At 57.2% G+C, this 16,018-nt stretch overlaps 1 protein-coding gene across 2 annotated transcripts in view; it reads left to right on the forward strand.

Moving 5' to 3' along the window:
* Positions 1-1,129: 1,129 nt before the first annotated feature.
* The window catches only part of Atad3a (ATPase family, AAA domain containing 3A), an 18,382-nt gene continuing 3,493 nt past the window's right edge, over positions 1,130-16,018 (forward strand). The window contains exons 1-14 of one of the 2 annotated variants that reach the window (XM_013035381.1): positions 1,130-1,208; positions 2,221-2,322; positions 2,618-2,677; positions 3,350-3,419; positions 7,001-7,166; positions 7,347-7,416; positions 9,121-9,276; positions 10,596-10,652; positions 10,920-11,045; positions 11,174-11,298; positions 11,792-11,843; positions 12,709-12,779; positions 13,747-13,914; positions 14,920-15,028. In XM_013035381.1, the coding sequence (XP_012890835.1) occupies positions 1,164-1,208; positions 2,221-2,322; positions 2,618-2,677; positions 3,350-3,419; positions 7,001-7,166; positions 7,347-7,416; positions 9,121-9,276; positions 10,596-10,652; positions 10,920-11,045; positions 11,174-11,298; positions 11,792-11,843; positions 12,709-12,779; positions 13,747-13,914; positions 14,920-15,028 (1,377 nt within the window). In that variant the 5' untranslated portion in view covers positions 1,130-1,163. Of the gene's footprint in view, positions 1,209-2,220; positions 2,323-2,617; positions 2,678-3,349; positions 3,420-7,000; positions 7,167-7,346; positions 7,417-9,120; positions 9,277-10,595; positions 10,653-10,919; positions 11,046-11,173; positions 11,299-11,791; positions 11,844-12,708; positions 12,780-13,746; positions 13,915-14,919; positions 15,029-16,018 lie in introns of those variants that run through there. The other variant, XM_013035390.1, reaches the window with a different exon arrangement.

The raw sequence follows: 16,018 nt of genomic DNA on the forward strand, positions 1-16,018 counted from the left end.
CGGGCCTGGGGGGCGGGCAGGATCCACGGGGGCCCGGGGCGGGGCGGGCCTGGGGGGCGGGCAGGATCCACGGAGCCGAGGAGGGGTCGGGCCTGGGGGGCGGGCAGGATCCACGGTGGCCGAAGGGGGGGTGGGCAGGAACCACGTGGGGCTGAGGAGGGGGCGGGCTGCAGGGGAAGGCGCCCCTGGAGGAGGAAGGGAGGGGGAGGGACAGGAGTCGGAATCAGATGGGGGGTGGGCCCGGGGGCGGGCTGTCTGCACGGTGGGCCTGAGGAAAGGGGCGGGCCTGGGGCCAGCCCTCCCTCCCCCCCTTGAAGCCCAGTGATCTGTGGCTCTTGGTGGCCTCATTGTCGTGGTGACCTTCCTGCCTGGAAGTGTCCCTGTGACCTACAAGACCGGGTCCTGACAGCCTTTTGTACTTTCCTCCTTGTCACTCCTGGATGGGCCATCTGGTGGCATTTTTGCTGTTGTTGGTTATGGTGGTCGTGGGACTTGAACTCTGGGTCTGGGCACTGTCCCTCAGCTCTTCAGCTCAAGACTAGTGTTCTCCCACTTTGAGTTACAGCACCACTTCCGGTTTTCTGGTGGTTAATTGGTGATGAGTCTCATGGACTTTCCTGCCCAGGCTGGCTTTGAACTGTGATCCTCAGATCTCAGCCCCCTGAGTAGATAGGATTACAGGCTTGAGCCACCAGCACCCAGCTTTCTGGTGGCATTTCCGACGATCCTCTGGGGCTGAAGCCAAGCTTTCTGTTGATGGGAGGGAGTTCATTTTGAGAGGTCTATAAGGAATGAGGATGGGCAGTCAAAGCAGGTTGAAAAAGCAGCCCAAATGTTTCCAGGTGGAGGTGAGGCTGTGGTTTCTGGAAAGCCTCTTTTCTTTTTTTGTTTTTGTTTTTTTTTGTGTGTGAAAATACCATACTGAGGGGTTACAATTCCATGGGTAAGGTAATGAGTACATTTCTTACCAAGCATTGTAGCCTCCTCCTTTGTTTCCCCTTCCCATCCCTTCCCATCTCCCCTCCTCCCCCACCAAGCCTCTTTTCTTAAAGCATACTTTCCCACCAGCACACACATGTCTCTGCCAGCCTCACTCAAGTGTTGTAAGAACCTTTCTTCTGTACCCCACAGGGCATGCCAAGGAGGCACTGAGTCTGGCACAGATGCAGGAGCAGACACTGCAGCTGGAACAGCAGTCTAAGCTCAAGGTGAGCTGCGGGAAGGAGTGGGCGACCGTGCTGGGCCTGGTTGAGGGCCTCGTACTCCATTTCACAAAGATCACAGGGTAGGCAGAGATGCGCCGGATATGGGGCTGAGTCTGTGCGACAGAGCCAGCGGGTAGGCTTCCATGAGGGGTGTCTCCTGTCTCCTGTTCAGTGACTCCTTCCCTTGTTTCTCTGTGTTCAGCATGACTCTTTTCCCCACCTTGGATGATGAGAGAGATTTATTTGGAAGGGATTTTTTTGGGGGGGTGTTAAGGCTAGTGTGCTACCACTTTGAGCCATAGCTCCACTCTGGTTTTCTGGTGGTTAATTGGTGATGAGTCTCATGGACTTTCCTGCCTGGGCTGGCAGATCTCAGGCTCCTGAGTAGCTAGGATTACAGGTGTGCACAGCCAGTGCTTATAAACATATATATGTTTTTAAAGTAGTTTAAAGTAGTATTGTTACTATTAAGGTGTTGTACAGAGAAGCTATCGCTTCATATTACTTTTGTTTGTTTGTTTGTTAGTCCTAGGGCTTGAACTCAGGGCCTGGGCTTCTTTTGCTCAAGGCTAACACTCTACCACTGGATTCTTTCAGTCCTTGGCCTTGGTGTAGAGCTGAGAGTCTTGGATATGTGGGTGGTCAGTCCAGGGTACATTGTCAGAACTGCCCCTACCTTGCTGGGCCTTTTGCACAGACCTGCTGGCCTGGTGTTGATGCTGCCAGCCTGCTACTTCATGGCTGTGAGAGGCTCTCGGGCCATCCTGGGCTGGGTGAGGCTCTAGGGACACCCTGGGCTGGGCTGGGCTGTGAGAGGCTCTCGGACACCCTGGGCTGGGCTGGGCTGGGCTGGGCTGGGCTGTGAGAGGCTCTCGGACACCCTGGGCTGGGCTGGGCTGTGAGAGGCTCTCAGGACACCCTGGGCTGGGCTGGGCTGTGAGAGGCTCTCAGGACACGCTGGGCTGGGCTGGGCTGTGAGAGGCTCTCGGGACACCTTGGGCTGTGTGTTCTGCAGGAGTACGAGGCGGCTGTGGAGCAGCTGAAGGGCGAGCAGATCCGAGTGCAGGCTGAGGAGAGGAGGAAGACACTGAGCGAAGAGACACGGCAGCACCAGGCTGTGAGCGCAAGTGGGGCCTGTGCAGAGGGCTGGGAGGGTTGGTGGAGCTCCGGGTCTCTTTGTTATTGACAAATGGAGGATCTGCTAGTGTGCGTATTGTTTCACTCCCCGGAATGCCCTGCATGAACTCCAAGCAGATGGATTGCCCAGGTGCTGATCCAGTCCACCTTGCGGCTCATGTTGGGATGGGGAGGGGTCATGAGGCCTCCACACCTAGTCAAAGCTGGGGCCAGACTGGCTTCTGCCTATCCGGTGACTGCTCCAGACAGGAATACCCTTCTGCTCTTCTCCCTAGAGGGCCCAGTACCAGGACAAGCTGGCCCGACAGCGCTATGAGGACCAGCTGAAGCAGCAGGTGAGCAAGGCACGCCTCTGAGCGGACTGTGCAGTCTTAAGCAGAGGTAACTTTGTGTGCACCAAGTCCAGGAGAACTGTGGATTGTATTCTGAACCTGGTTCTGGGAACTTTACTCCAACAAACACTCTTGGGTATGTGCACACTGGGTATACGCACACAGGCATGCCCTGTCACACAGAGAGCCACCTCCATGTGCAATCACACACATGCCTTCCTTTGTGGCCTAGACAGAAGTGGTTGATTTGAAGCTGTTATGAGGGTTGTTGCCAGGCAGGATATTTCCCAAGAGCTCCTGGCCACCAGGGAGGTGTGTGGTTGGCTGCAGACAGTGTGTCAGGACAGTCCAAAGCCTGGAGCCCTGCCTCCACAGCACAGGCTCCTCAGCCACAGGCTGTGGATGCCTGAAGTGGGTGTCACAACAGGCAGAGGACAGTGCTGCATAGGGCAGCGGCTGAGCAGTGGCAGGCGGGGCGGCGCTGGCAGCTACGCTGGTGAAGCTGCCCTAGACCTGCTGCTGTCCAGCAGGAGCTGCAGCTCTGGACCCATCGGGGTGCTCAGCCCTCGGAAACGTGGGGCACCCTTGGGGTGGAAGCTTTTCCTGACCAAGAGCAGTTTTGGGTTAGTTGTCTTTCTGATTTCAAAAGCTTTTCCATTTCTTGTGACTTCTCAGCAACTTCTCAATGAGGAGAATTTACGGAAGCAGGAGGAGTCCGTGCAGAAGCAGGAGGCTATGCGTCGAGGTATGGTTCATGGGGTGCAGAGGAGGCTCGGGTGAGCAGGGTTCTCCTCAGTTGAACAGGAGTCACTTTGGTTGAGCAAGGACCCACTACAGTGGTGAGGAGTCCTCTTGGGTGATCAGGGATTCTCTCGGGTGAGCAGGACTCCCCTCGGGTGAGCAGGGGTGGTTGAGTGGGGCAGTGGCTGTGTTGAGGACTGCATCCACAGCCTGTGCGCCGCCATCCTCCAATCCATGTGCCAGCCCTGTGGCTTCTCTGAGCGCTCGCTCGGTGCTAGCACCGTCAGCTGTGCCAGCACACCATGCCGTAAGAGGCTGTGCAGGGAGCTCTTGGGCTGGTTAACTGATGGGAAATGCGTGCTTCATTTCCTTCAGCAGGACATTAGTTCTGCCTTCCTGTGTGAGCTCCTGCACGTGACATCAGGGAGCAGCACTCCTGGTTCAGTACGTCTGCCTGGAGGAAGAGATGCAGCTGTGTAGATGACACTCGCAGGGCAGTGGGCCCACTTGATGTGTAGTCTTAGTGTCAGCAGACAGAGACACATTGTATTACGTGGCTCTCTGGGTTTATTTTTCATGGAAGTGTCAGTCCTGGGGCTTAAACTCATGTTTGGGTGCTGACCCTAAGCTTTTTTTTTTGGTCGTGGGGCTTGAACTCTGGGCCTGGGCACTATCCCTCAGCTTTTTAGCTCAAGGTGAGCACTCTACCACTTGAGCCATAGCTCCACTTCCAGTTTTTTAGTGGTTTATTGGGAGATAAGAGTCTCAGGGACTTTTCTTGCCTGGGCTGGCTTTGAACGGTGATCCTCAGATCTCACCTTCCTGAGTAGCTAGGATTACAGGCATGAGCTGCAGGTGCCCAGCTGACCCTGAGCTTTTTTACTCAAGGCTAGTGCTCTATTGCACCACTTCAACCACAGCTCCACTTCTGGCTTGTGGTGATTATTCGAGATAGGACTGTCATAGACTTAACTGCCACCATACTTAGATCTCAGCCTTGCCAGTTGCTGGGATTACAGGTGTGAGCAGTTGGTGCCCAACCTGTATTTTTTTTTTTTGTCGGTCATGGGGCTTGAACTCTGGGCCTGAGCGCTGGGCCTGAGTGCTGTCCCTCAGCTCTTCAGCTCAAGGCTAGCGCTCTACCACTTGAGTTACAGCACCACTTCTGGTTTTCTGGTGGTTTATTGGAGGTAAGAGTTTCACGGACTCAGGCTGAGATGGTGGCTCAGTGGTAGAGCGCTTGCCTTGCATGCATGAGGCCCTGGGTTCGATTCCCCAGCACCACATAAGCAAAAAGGCAAAAGCTGGGAGTGATGTTGTGGCTCAAGTGGTAGAGCGCTAGCCTTGAGCGGAAGAGCTGAGGGACAGCGCCCAGGCCCAGAGTTCAACCCCACGACCGGACCAAAAAAAAAAAAAGTTTCACGGGTGTGAGCCACCTGCTCCCGGCTTGTTTCTTTCTTTTTTTTTTTTTTTAGTAGAGAAAAAAGGTTTACTTTGCTTTATGATCTGGCTCAAGGTCAAGGAGCAACATCTGGTGTTGGCCTTCTTGCCAGCAGACACCTGAGGAAATACAGAAAAGAAAGAACAGCCGGGCGCTGGTGGCTCACGCCTGTAATCCTAGCTACTCAGGAGGCTGAGATCTGAGGATCGCGGTTCAAAGCCAGCCTGGGCAGGAAAGACAGGAAAAACCTATCTCCAATAAACCACCAGAAAACCGGAAGTGGCGCTGTAGCTCAAGTGGTAGAGCACTCGCCTTGAGCTGAAGAGCTGAGGGACAGCGCCCAGGCCCAGAGTTCAAGCCCCATGACCGACAAAAAAAAAAAAAAAAAAAAAAAAAGAAACAAACCAAGACTTTTTTTAAAGCAAGCCTTTTCTCTCTCTCTTTTTTTTTTCCTATTCCTGGGGCTTGAACTCAGGACCTGGTGCGATCTCTGAGTCTCTTTGTGCTTAAGGCTAATGCTCTACCACTTGAGCCACAGCTTTTTATGAGTAGTTTATTGGGCATAAGAGTCTCATGGACTTTCCTGCATGGCTGGCTTTGTAACATGATCCTCAGATGTCAGCCTCCTGAGTAGCTAGGGTTACAGTGTGAGTGAGCTACTGGCACCAGCTCAGGCCTTCTCTCTCTTCTTCTTTTTGTTAGTCATGTGGCTTGAACTCTGGGCCTGGGTGCTGTCCCTCAGCTCTTCCGCTCAAGGCTAGTGCTCTACCACTTGAGCCACAGCGCCACTTCCAGCTTTTTTCTTTTTGCTTATGTGGTGCTGAGGAATCAAACCCAAGGCCTCATGCATGCAAGGCAAGCGCTCTACCACTGAGCCACCTTCCCAGCCCCGTACCCGTACCCTACCACTTGAGCCAAAGCATCACTTCTGGTTTTCTGGTGGTTTATTAGAGATAAGAGTCTCATGGACTTTCCTACCCGGGCTGGCTTTGAACCGTGATCCTCAGATCTCAGCCTCCTGAGTAGCTAGGATGACAGGTGTGAGCCACCCCTGCCCTGCCTCTTCTTTTTTGTTGGTCATGGGCCTTGAACTCGGGGCCTGGGCTCTTCTTTTTTGTTGGTCATCGGCCTTGAACTTGGGGCCTGGGCTCTTTTTTGTTGGTTATGGGCCTTGAACTTGGGGCCTGGGTGCTGTCCCTGCGCTCTTCAGCTCAAGGCGAGCGCTCTGCCACTTTGAGTCAAAGCTTCACTTCTGTTTTTTTCTGAGTGGTTTATTGGAGATAAGAGCCTCATAGACTCTCCTGCCCCAGCTGGCTTTGAACCACGATCCTCAGATCTCAGTCTCCTGAGTAGCTAAGATTATAGGTGTGAGCCACCAGCATCTAATTTTCAGGTCTTCTCTTGAGATTGCTCATTTATTAAAGGCAGAGCCCTAGAATCACTCTTCTCCTCCCTCTTCCCCTCCCCCCCTTTCCAGGGCTTGAACTCTGGGCCTGGGTGCTGTTCCTGAGCTCTTCAGTTCAAGGCAAGAGCTCTGCCACTTGAGCCACAGCGCTACTTCTGGTTTTCTGGTGGTTTATTGGAGATAAGAGTCTCATGGACTTTCCTGCCCAGGCTGGCTTTGAACCACGATCCTCAGATCTCAGTCTTAGAGTAGCTAGGATGACAGGAGTGAGCCACCAGCACCTGGGTGTAGTTTGTTTCTTAGAGCATGTTTTGCCTGGTGCGGGTGGCTCACACCTGTCATCCTAGCTACCCTGGAAGCTGAGATCTGAGGACTGAGGATCAAAGCCAGCCTGAGAATGGAAGTCTAAGAGACTTATCTCTAATTAACCACCAGAAGCTGGAAGTAGAGCTGTATGTAGCTCAAGTATTACGAGAGTGCCTTGAGTGAACAGGCTGGTGCGCTGGCCCTGAGTTAGCCCCCCAGGCCAGCACAAAAAGCAAAAAATCAAAAAAGGGTAGTCTGTACCCCAGGCTCTGGTTTCGGGGATTCTCCCTCTGCAGGAAGGGTGGCCCCAGGTGCGTGTGCTGGCTTAGCCCCTGCACTGCCCCTGGTCCGTGCCACGCATGTGCATCGGCAGTGTGGGCCGAGGCCAACACGGCCTGGCTGAGCACCATTGACCCAGTCTTCTCCTGGGCAGCCACTGTGGAGCGGGAGATGGAGCTTCGACATAAGAACGAGATGCTGAGGGTGGAGGCTGAAGCCCGCGCTCGGGCCCGGGCGGATAGGGAGAATGCAGACATTATCCGTGAGCAGATTCGCCTGAAGGCTGCGGAGCACAGACAAACCATCCTGGAGTCCATCCGGTGAGGACGCTGCTGGAGCCCAGTGCCACTGTCTTGACCATGGGGTCAGGGTGGCCGGGAGGCACTCACTCCAGATGGGGTTGGGTCCTTCTGCATGCCATCCTTGACCCTAAACCTCCTCCAGCCAAGGGCTGAGGACCCTTTGTCCCTCCAAACCACATGGCCGTTTTCCCCCTGCAGGACAGCTGGCACCCTGTTTGGTGAAGGATTCCGGGCCTTTGTGACTGACTGGGACAAAGTGACAGCCACGGTGTGTACCACCACATATCCACGGGGTGGGTGCTCGGCCAGCCTGTCTCCTGAGTGCTGGCCATGCCTGAGCTCCAGCAGCCCCCCAGGGAATGCTGGGGTGAGCAGCCTGCCTTGAGGCTCATGCCTCTAACCCACCAGCCAGAAGAGAGATTAACAAAAGGCGTAGCACTCAACTTCTCAGTGTCCTGAGAGACAATCCTGGCTTTTTGAGTATACTCAGTTGACCCTACAGGGTAAGAGATGGTCCTTGCACAGAGCCAGGGAGAATGGAAGCCTCTTCAGCCACTGTGGATGAGGCCCAGCCATCTCCTGCCCCCACCGGGAGCTGGAGCCGGCTGCCGCCTCCTTGCCACAGTGGGTGAGGGTTAGCAGTCCTTTGAGGAAAGTGCTCCGTGACACGGAAGTGGAGGTATAGCTTGCGTGGTGTCGAGTGCCAGCCTTGAGTGTAGAAAGCTCAGTGAGGGCACAAGGAGCTCACTTCAGGCCCCACGACCAGCACCAGACAAAGGCCCAGGCTGCCTGGCAGGGTTGCCTTGCTCCTTGCGGCTGGGTTAGGATCCACAAGGCCTGGCACACAGAAGAGCTTTGTGCAGTGAGTGCCCACCCGTGGGTGTACAGCCAGTGCACAGACACCAACCCAGGGAGAGTCCCGGGGGCTGCCTGGCCAGGAGGAAGATGACCTTCTTCCTTTTTATTTCCATGACAAGGGCTTGGGCTTCTTTTGCTGAAGGCTGGTGTTCTACCCCTTGGCCATAGCCCCACTTCGACATCCTAGTAATAAATTGGAGATGACCGTCATACACTTTCCTACATGGGCTGGCTTCAAACTGCGCTTCTCAGATGCCAGAATTAAGGCGTGCGACTCTGAGGCTAGCTACCTTGCTCATTTAAAAATTTTAGTAGTACTGGTCTTGGGCTTGAACTCAGGGTTGGGGGGGGTGTCCCTTAGTGTTAGCCACCAGCGCTTCCTTTGAAAATTCAGCTTTTTAAAATAGTAAAGAAATCAGTGGAGGGCAGCAACCTCCTGCATATACAGTCATCTACCTCACAACCCTGCTGCACAGCAGAAGAGAAATGTGCCGACAAAGGGCACTAGTGAAGCTGGGGCTGGGGGCTCACACCTGTCATCCTAGCAACGAGGAGGTTGAGGTCTGAGGATCATGGCTCAAAGCCAGCCTGGGCAGAACAGTGAGACTTACCCCTCTTTTTTTCTTTTTTGGCGGTTGAGGCTCTTGAACTCTGGGCTTGGGCGCTGTCCCTCAGCTCTTCAGCGCAAGGCAAGTACTCTACCGCTTGAGCTGGTTTTCTAGTGACTTATTGGAGATAAGAGTCTCTTGGACTTTCCTGCCCAGGCTGGCTTTGAACTGAGGTCCTCAGATCTCAGCCTCCTGAGTAGCTAGAACAACAGGCGTGAGCCACTGGTGCCTGGCAAGACTTATCTCTAACTAACTAGTGGAAAAGCTGGAAGTAGGAGCCGTGGCTGAAGTAATAAAACACTAGACTTGAGCACAAAATTTCAAGGAGAGTGCCCAGGCCCCAAGTTCAAGCCTCAGATCAAGGGCACTAGTAACACAGGCAGGCTGAGGGGTTAGGGACTTGATTGAAGTCCAGGTGGGGGCCACCCCAGGACCCCAGCTGGCCCTCCATTGCCGAGGACCTGTGGTGGTGAAGGGCAGCACGGGCTGCTGTCTGTCTGTCGTAGGTGGCTGGACTGACCATGCTGGCTGTTGGAGTTTATTCTGCCAAGAATGCAACTGCTGTTGCTGGCCGGTACGTCGAGGCTCGGCTGGGGAAGCCGTCGCTGGTGAGGGAGACCTCCCGCATCTCGGTGCTGGAGGCTCTGAGGCATCCTGTTCAGGTATGGCTGCAGGGAGGCCCTGCGCCCACGGCACATGGCTGGCTTGCACACCGCTCCCCCAGACTCTGGGTGTTTTCTCCAGTGCTCCTCTCACATGGGTGTGGGTCTGCTGATAGAACTGGACTCCACTGGGGGCAGTGAGGGGTTCTTGGTGGTCAGCACTCACTCTGGAGGGCTGCTGTCCCGTGGGCTGTGGCCAGGCCTCCTCCTGTGGCCCGGTCCAGGATGTTGAGAAGAGAAAGGTCAATAAGGAACTCACTAAGTCACTCACTGCAAATGGCGGCTCAGAGGCTCAGACCTCTAATTCTCGCTGCTCAGGAGCCTGAGATCTGAGCGTCACAGTTCAAAAACAACCTAAGCAGAAAATGCCTGAGACTCCAATTAATTGCTAAAAAGCCAGAAGTAGAGATGTGGCTCAAGTGATAGAGCACTAGCCTTGAGCAAAAAAGCTCAGGGACAGCACTGAGGCCCTGAATTCAAGTCTCAGAACCAGTACACTCACACATCTACTCCCCTCCCCACTACACACAGGCTGGGAAGGTGGCATAGTGGTAGAGTGCTTGCCTAGCATGCATGAAGCCCTGGGTTCCATTCCTCAGTACCACATACACAGAAAAAGCTGGAAGTGGGGCTTTGCCTCAAGTGGTAGAGCGCTAGCCTTGAGCAAAAGAAGCCCAGGGACAGTGCCCAGGCCTTGAGTTCAAGCCCCAGGACTGGCAAGAATTTAAAAAAAAAAGGTAAAGCAAGAAGAGGCTGATACTGCCAAGTGGAAGAGCACCTGCCTAGCAAGCAACTCTGCGAGCCGCGTACTGCTCCCTACCACACACACAAGAACCAATGGCCAGGCGAGGTGAGGCAGCTTTGATCCCTGCTGCTGAAGGAAGCCTGGGTAACCCAGCCAGGCTGTTTCAGAAGGCGATCTCCGGTGTGGCGAGAGCTAGCTTAGTGTAGCTCTGGCAGAGCACAGGCCTGCGGTCCACCTAGCGCTCAAAAAACAAACCACAAGCCGGGCACCCGTGGCTCTCGCCTGTCATCCAGGCTACTCGGGAATCTGACATCTGGGAATCATGGTTCAAAGCCAGCCTGGGCAGGAAGTCCATGAGACACTTATCTCCAATAAACCACCAGGAAACCAGAAGTGGCTCTGTGGCTGAAGTGGTAGAGCACTCGCCTTGCACTGAAGAGCTGAGGGACAGCGCTCAGGCCCAGAGTTCAAGCCCCACAACTGACAAAAAAAAACAAACCACCACCAGTTGCAGCTCTGCACCCTGCCAAGCCTGGCCATGTCCCCCGGTCCAGCCACTGTCTCCTCCCCACAGGTTGGCCGCCGTCTCCTCCTCCGGCCACAGGATGCTCTGGAGGGAGTCATTCTCAGCGTAAGTCAGCCCCGGTGCGGAGTGCTGCCAGGGCCCTGGCTGGCCTGCGGAGTTGAGCAGCTTGTCTGGCTGGTGCGGTCTTGATGTCTCTGGCTCCTGAACGACATTTGTTATCCAAGCAGACCCTGCCTTTACTGCTCTTGGGTTGGCCTGGAGTCCACGAGGCGTGGGTTCTAGTGCCACACTGCGGGTCCCCCCAAAGCCATATGTGGGGATGGGAGGCCGGTTCCCCAAACCACAGCCACCCCTCTGTCGCGCCTCCTGCAGCCCAGCCTAGAGGCACGAGTGCGGGATATCGCCATAGCCACGAGGAACACCAAGAAGAACAAAAGCTTGTACAGGAACATCCTCATGCACGGCCCTCCCGGGACCGGGAAAACACTGTTTGCCAAGGTGGGGCGCTGGGCAGTGTAGGTTCTGTGCTGCTGTGGGCAAGGGGCCTCAGCTTGTCTTGGGGGGTGGGGGCTGTCCACACTGGAGGGAGGGGACATCTGCTCTGTCTCCCACTCCTTCCCGTCCAGAAACTCGCGCTGCACTCAGGCATGGACTACGCCATCATGACAGGCGGGGATGTGGCCCCCATGGGGCGGGAGGGCGTGACGGCCATGCACAAGGTCTTCGACTGGGCCAGCACCAGCCGGCGAGGGTGAGTCCAGCCCCGTACACGCGGGCTCCTGGGACAGGCCGTCCCTGCTGTCCCGTCCTCCGGCTTGTGTGGGAGGCCATCGGCAGCCTCTAGCCTCTGCCGGGCCTGGTCTCCCGTTTGGGGTTGCCATTGAGGGCAGCCGCAGCTGGGCACAGGCCTCCAGCAGGAGCGGCTGGCGCACGGGGTGGGGCTGTACTCGGGCCTTTGACCGTGATGGCCTCGATGGCACGCTGCCCGTGGGGGAGCGCCGTGCCAGCCTCCCTGCCTCAGTTGCTCCCTCCCCTTAATCTTTGCCCTTTTACCTCAGATGCCCTCGTGACCCTGGCACCCAGCACAGGAGTGGAGCTGTACTGGCCCCGAGTTTGAGGCCTTGAAGCTCTGAGTCACTGAGTTAGACTCCTGGCAGGCAGTTTCCCCAGGGGTGCTCTACGCAGCCTGCTTCCAGCGGCTGTGCCCTCGAGCGTCCGTCCCCTGGTCTCCCTCTTGTTCACAGCCTCCTGCTCTTCGTGGATGAAGCAGATGCGTTCCTCAGGAAGCGAGCCACTGTGAGTCCTCACAAAGCCCTCTGTCCCAGAAGCTGGGCAGCTGGTCTTCTTGTGCTGCCAGTGCAGGGGGTTTTGGTTGGCGTGTTCCCTGCCGGTCTTAGTGCTTGAACTGGGGGCCCAGGTGCTGGCCTTGAGCTTTTGCTCAAGGCTCTGCCACGTGAGTCATTGTTGTATTTCAGGCTTTTTCTAATGGGTTAATTGGAGGAAAAAGTCTCATTGGGCTTTCCTGCCTGGCCTGGCCTCAAACAGTGATCCTCAGATCTCAGCCTTCTGAGAGGCATGAGGCTTACAGGCATGAGTCACCAGCACCTGGCTTTCTCTCTCTTTTTTTTTGGTCGGTCGTGGGGCTTGAACTCTGGGCTTGGGCGCTATCCATCAGCTCTTCAGCTCAAGGCTAGCACTCTACCACTTGAGCCACAGCACCATTTCCGATTTTCTAGTGGCTTATTGGAGATAAGAATCTCACTGAGTTTCCTGCCTGGGCTGGCTCTGAACTGCTATCCTCAGATCTCAGCCTCCTGAGTAGCTAGGATGACAGGCGTAAGCCACCCGTGCCTGGCCTGGCTTTCTCTTAATTTTATTTAAAAACAGAAGTGAAAGAAAGCTGCAGAGTATTTGACTTTGTTTGGGGTTTTGGTGCTGGGGACTGACCCTGGACTTGTGCATGCTAAGTATGTGCTTCACTCTAACTGCCCTGCTCTGCAGCACATCTGAATTGTCTGGACGGTGAGTTTGAGACTTAGGTGAGCATTCACGTTCCCGCTCCCTCATCGCTCTCCAGCCATCACCCAAGGGTGGTCCTGACCTTGGCTGTCTCAGCTCTGCTCCGCCACCTGAGACTGATGCCAGACCTTTCTCTCTGCAGGAAAAGATAAGTGAGGACCTGAGGGCCACGCTCAACGCGTTCCTGCACAGGACGGGCCAGCACAGCAGCAAGTAAGCACAGCTCCCACACGCACCGCGCTGGGGCCCTGCGGACGGCTGTCGCGAGGCAGGGTAGCCATCATACTGGGTCTTGGGCTTGAGGGCATTGGGGGGGGGTCACAGTGGACGTGTGCCATGCTCTCCTACCTGAGCCAGGTTGTCAGTCCTGGTCTGTGCATCCTGCACGCCTCCAGCCCTCCGGCTTCACATGGCCACCATGAAGTTGCATGTGCCCCGTGCCCGGAGGGGTCCCCATGCCCGTGGGGACTGACGCTACCGGGCATCCTGGGCGTTTGTGTTTGCTGGGAGCGAATCAGGAGCAGCTGTGGGTTGGGCTTTGCATGGGGCCCTAGCCTCAGGGCCTCAGGGTGGCCTTCAGGCCTTGGAAAGAGGCCCCACGTTGAGAAGCTTTCCTGTCCCCCTGTGTCCCCAGCAGGATGAGTGTCTGTGGCCAGGCACTCTTCCCTTAAAATGCCCTAATCCTGTCCCAGCTGCGGGACACCGGGGCAGGCCTAAAGATGTTGCAGCATTGATCACAGACCTTACCCTTGGGTCTGGCAGGTGTGAGTGGTGGGGTTTTTGTGGACGAGGGAGGGCTGGTGCTAGCCTGCTGTGCGTGGAGCCTGCGTGCCACAAGACAAAATGCCAAGCTGGATTTTTTTTTTTTTTTTGTCAGTCATGGGGCTTGAACTCTGGGCCTGGGCGCTGTCCCTCAGCTCTTCAGTGCAAGGCGAGTGCTCTACCACTTGAGCTGCAGTGCCACTTCCAGTTTTCTGGTGTTTATTGGAGATAAGAGTCTCGTGGACTTTCTTGCCTGGGCTGGCTGTGAACCGTGATTCTCAGATCTCAGCCTCCTGAGTAGCTAGGCTGACAGGCGTGAGCCACCGGCACCCGCTAGGCTGGATTCTTGTAGCACGTGTCTGAGGATACCTCGCAAAGCCTGTGCTGCGCGGGCCTCAGCCTTCCTGTCTGGCTGCAGGTTCATGCTGGTTCTAGCTAGTAACCAGCCTGAGCAGTTTGACTGGGCCATCAACGACCGAATCGACGAGATGGTCTGCTTTGCCCTGCCGGGGCAGGAGGAGCGGGAGCGCCTGGTGAGAATGTATTTTGACAAGTATGTTCTTAAGCCGGCCACAGAAGGAAAGCAGTAAGTGCTCAGCCCCTCCCGCCCTGGCCTGTCCCGCCTGGCTGTCCCGCCCAGTTCTTGGCCTGGGTGCAGCCCTTTCCCTGGGTTTGGGCCACCCGAGTGGCTTCTCTGGGCTGTGGCGAGGCAGCTCTGCTGTTGGAGCCCTCCTTCCCGTCCCATTTCTCACCTGGGGACAGTGGGCAGCCTGGTCCCCAGCCTTTCCACCTACTGACCTTCCCACTTTGTGACCTGGAGGGGACCCTGGAGCCCCAGGAGTTAGGGGAGCTGCCACTGCTGAGTTCATGCTGAGACCCTTGGGTTGGGAGGTGGACAGTGAGCACTGCTCCCTGACGAAGGATCCCGGACTCCACCAGCTGATCCGAGGGGCTGCCGGAAAGGTGGCAGCACCGGCTTTCCGTGGAGGCCTGTGTGTGTGAAGCTGGGTGCTGGCCAGGCGCTGGCCAGGGAGCAGCCAGGCACTGAGGAGTCCAGGATAGTCCTGCATGCCTCTGCCCGCAGCATGCTCTGCTCTCCCGTCTGAGAGACCCGGGCTCCCGGCTCCTGGTCTGCACCCTGCTGCGTCCTGACCACAGTCCTCCTGCCTCCCATGGCTGGCCCTGCAGCTCTGCCCCCTGCTGGCCTCTGTCTCCACTGCAGCCACCAGGCTGGTGGCTGGGTCCTGCGTGCGCTTTTCACAAGTGGTCCTTGTGGCCATCTGTCAGGTGTGATGACCCCCAGTGCTTCCTCCCCCCAAGAGCCCACCTGCTCAGTCGTTGCCTGAAGATCTTAACTGGCATTGGCTGCCGGGTCTGCATAGAGTAGATGTGGCGTGGCTCTGACTGCCTGGGCCCCGGGGCCTGCAGGAGAAAGGGGCTGTGCCCACCTCGTGCCCAGCAGGTGAAGGAGGAGGGCTCTGGGGTGCAGGCCGCGCTGGCCGGAGCCCTCAGGCTCCCCGGCGGAGCCCTGCCCTTCCTTCCCCCGTGGAGCTGCAGCCACTCCAGGTGCTACTGGCAACTCTCTCCCCAGGCGCCTGAGGCTGGCCCAGTTTGACTACGGGAAAAAGTGCTCACAGGTCGCCCAGCTGACAGAGGGCATGTCCGGCCGTGAGATCGCCCAGCTAGCAGTGGCATGGCAGGTGAGTGCCAGGTGTGAGTGAGGCCCTGGGGGCTTGTCTCCGGGGGTTTCTGTGGAAGGCCTTGGTCTAGGGTAGAGCTGCAGTTTCCCTCTACCCACCTCACAGGAGGCAAGCGTGCTGGGGGTTGGGAGTCCCTTCTGGTCCACATCTAGGGGGGAGGGCGGGGTGGGCTCACTTGCGCTGAGCGCCTGCCCGGGTGATAGGGTTGGTGATCAGGTGGGTGATCAGGTGGTGTATGCGGGGCGCCTGTCCGGGTGTTGTATGCAGGGCCCCTGTCCCTGTGATCGGGTGGTGTTATGCGGGGCGCCTGTCCGGGTGGTGTACGCAGGGCCCCTGTGCCTGTGATCAGGTGCTGTATGCGGGGCGCCTGTCCGGGTGTTGTACACAGGGCCCCTGTGCCTGTGATCGGGTGCTGTATGCGGGGAGCGTGTCTGGGTGGTGTACACAGGGCACCTGTCCCAGTGGTCGGTGGTGTACATGGGGCCGGTGGTTGCGTGGGAGTGCTCTGTGGGGTGTCGTGGCTCTCGGTTGCCGTGGCTCTCGGGTGCCGGGGCTCCGGGGTGTCGTGGCTCTCGGGTGTCGTGACTCCGGGGTGTCGTGGCTCTCTCCGGGTGCCGTGGCTCTGGGGTGTTCGTGGCTCCGGGTGCCGTGGCTCTGGGGTGTTCGTGGCTCCGGGTGCCGTGGCTCTGGGGTGTTCGTGGCTCCGGGTGCCGTGGCTCTGGGTGCCGTGGCTCTGGGGTGTTCGTGGCTCCGGGTGCCGTGGCTCTGGGGTGTTCGTGGCTCCGGGTGCCGTGGCTCTCTCCGGGTGCCGTGGCTCTCTCCGGGTGCCGTGGCTCTGGGGTGTTTGTGGCTCTCTCCCGATGCCGTGGCTCCGGGTGTCGTGGCTCTCTCCTGATGCCGTGGCTCTCTCCCGGTGCCGTGGCTCTCTCCCGGTGCCGTGGCTCTGGGGTGTTCGTGGCTCCGGGTGCCGTGGCTCTCTCCTGGTGCCGT

This window comes from Dipodomys ordii, unplaced genomic scaffold, assembly GCF_000151885.1.
Source record: "Dipodomys ordii isolate 6190 unplaced genomic scaffold, Dord_2.0 Scaffold6, whole genome shotgun sequence".
NCBI classification, from domain to species: domain Eukaryota; kingdom Metazoa; phylum Chordata; class Mammalia; order Rodentia; family Heteromyidae; genus Dipodomys; species Dipodomys ordii.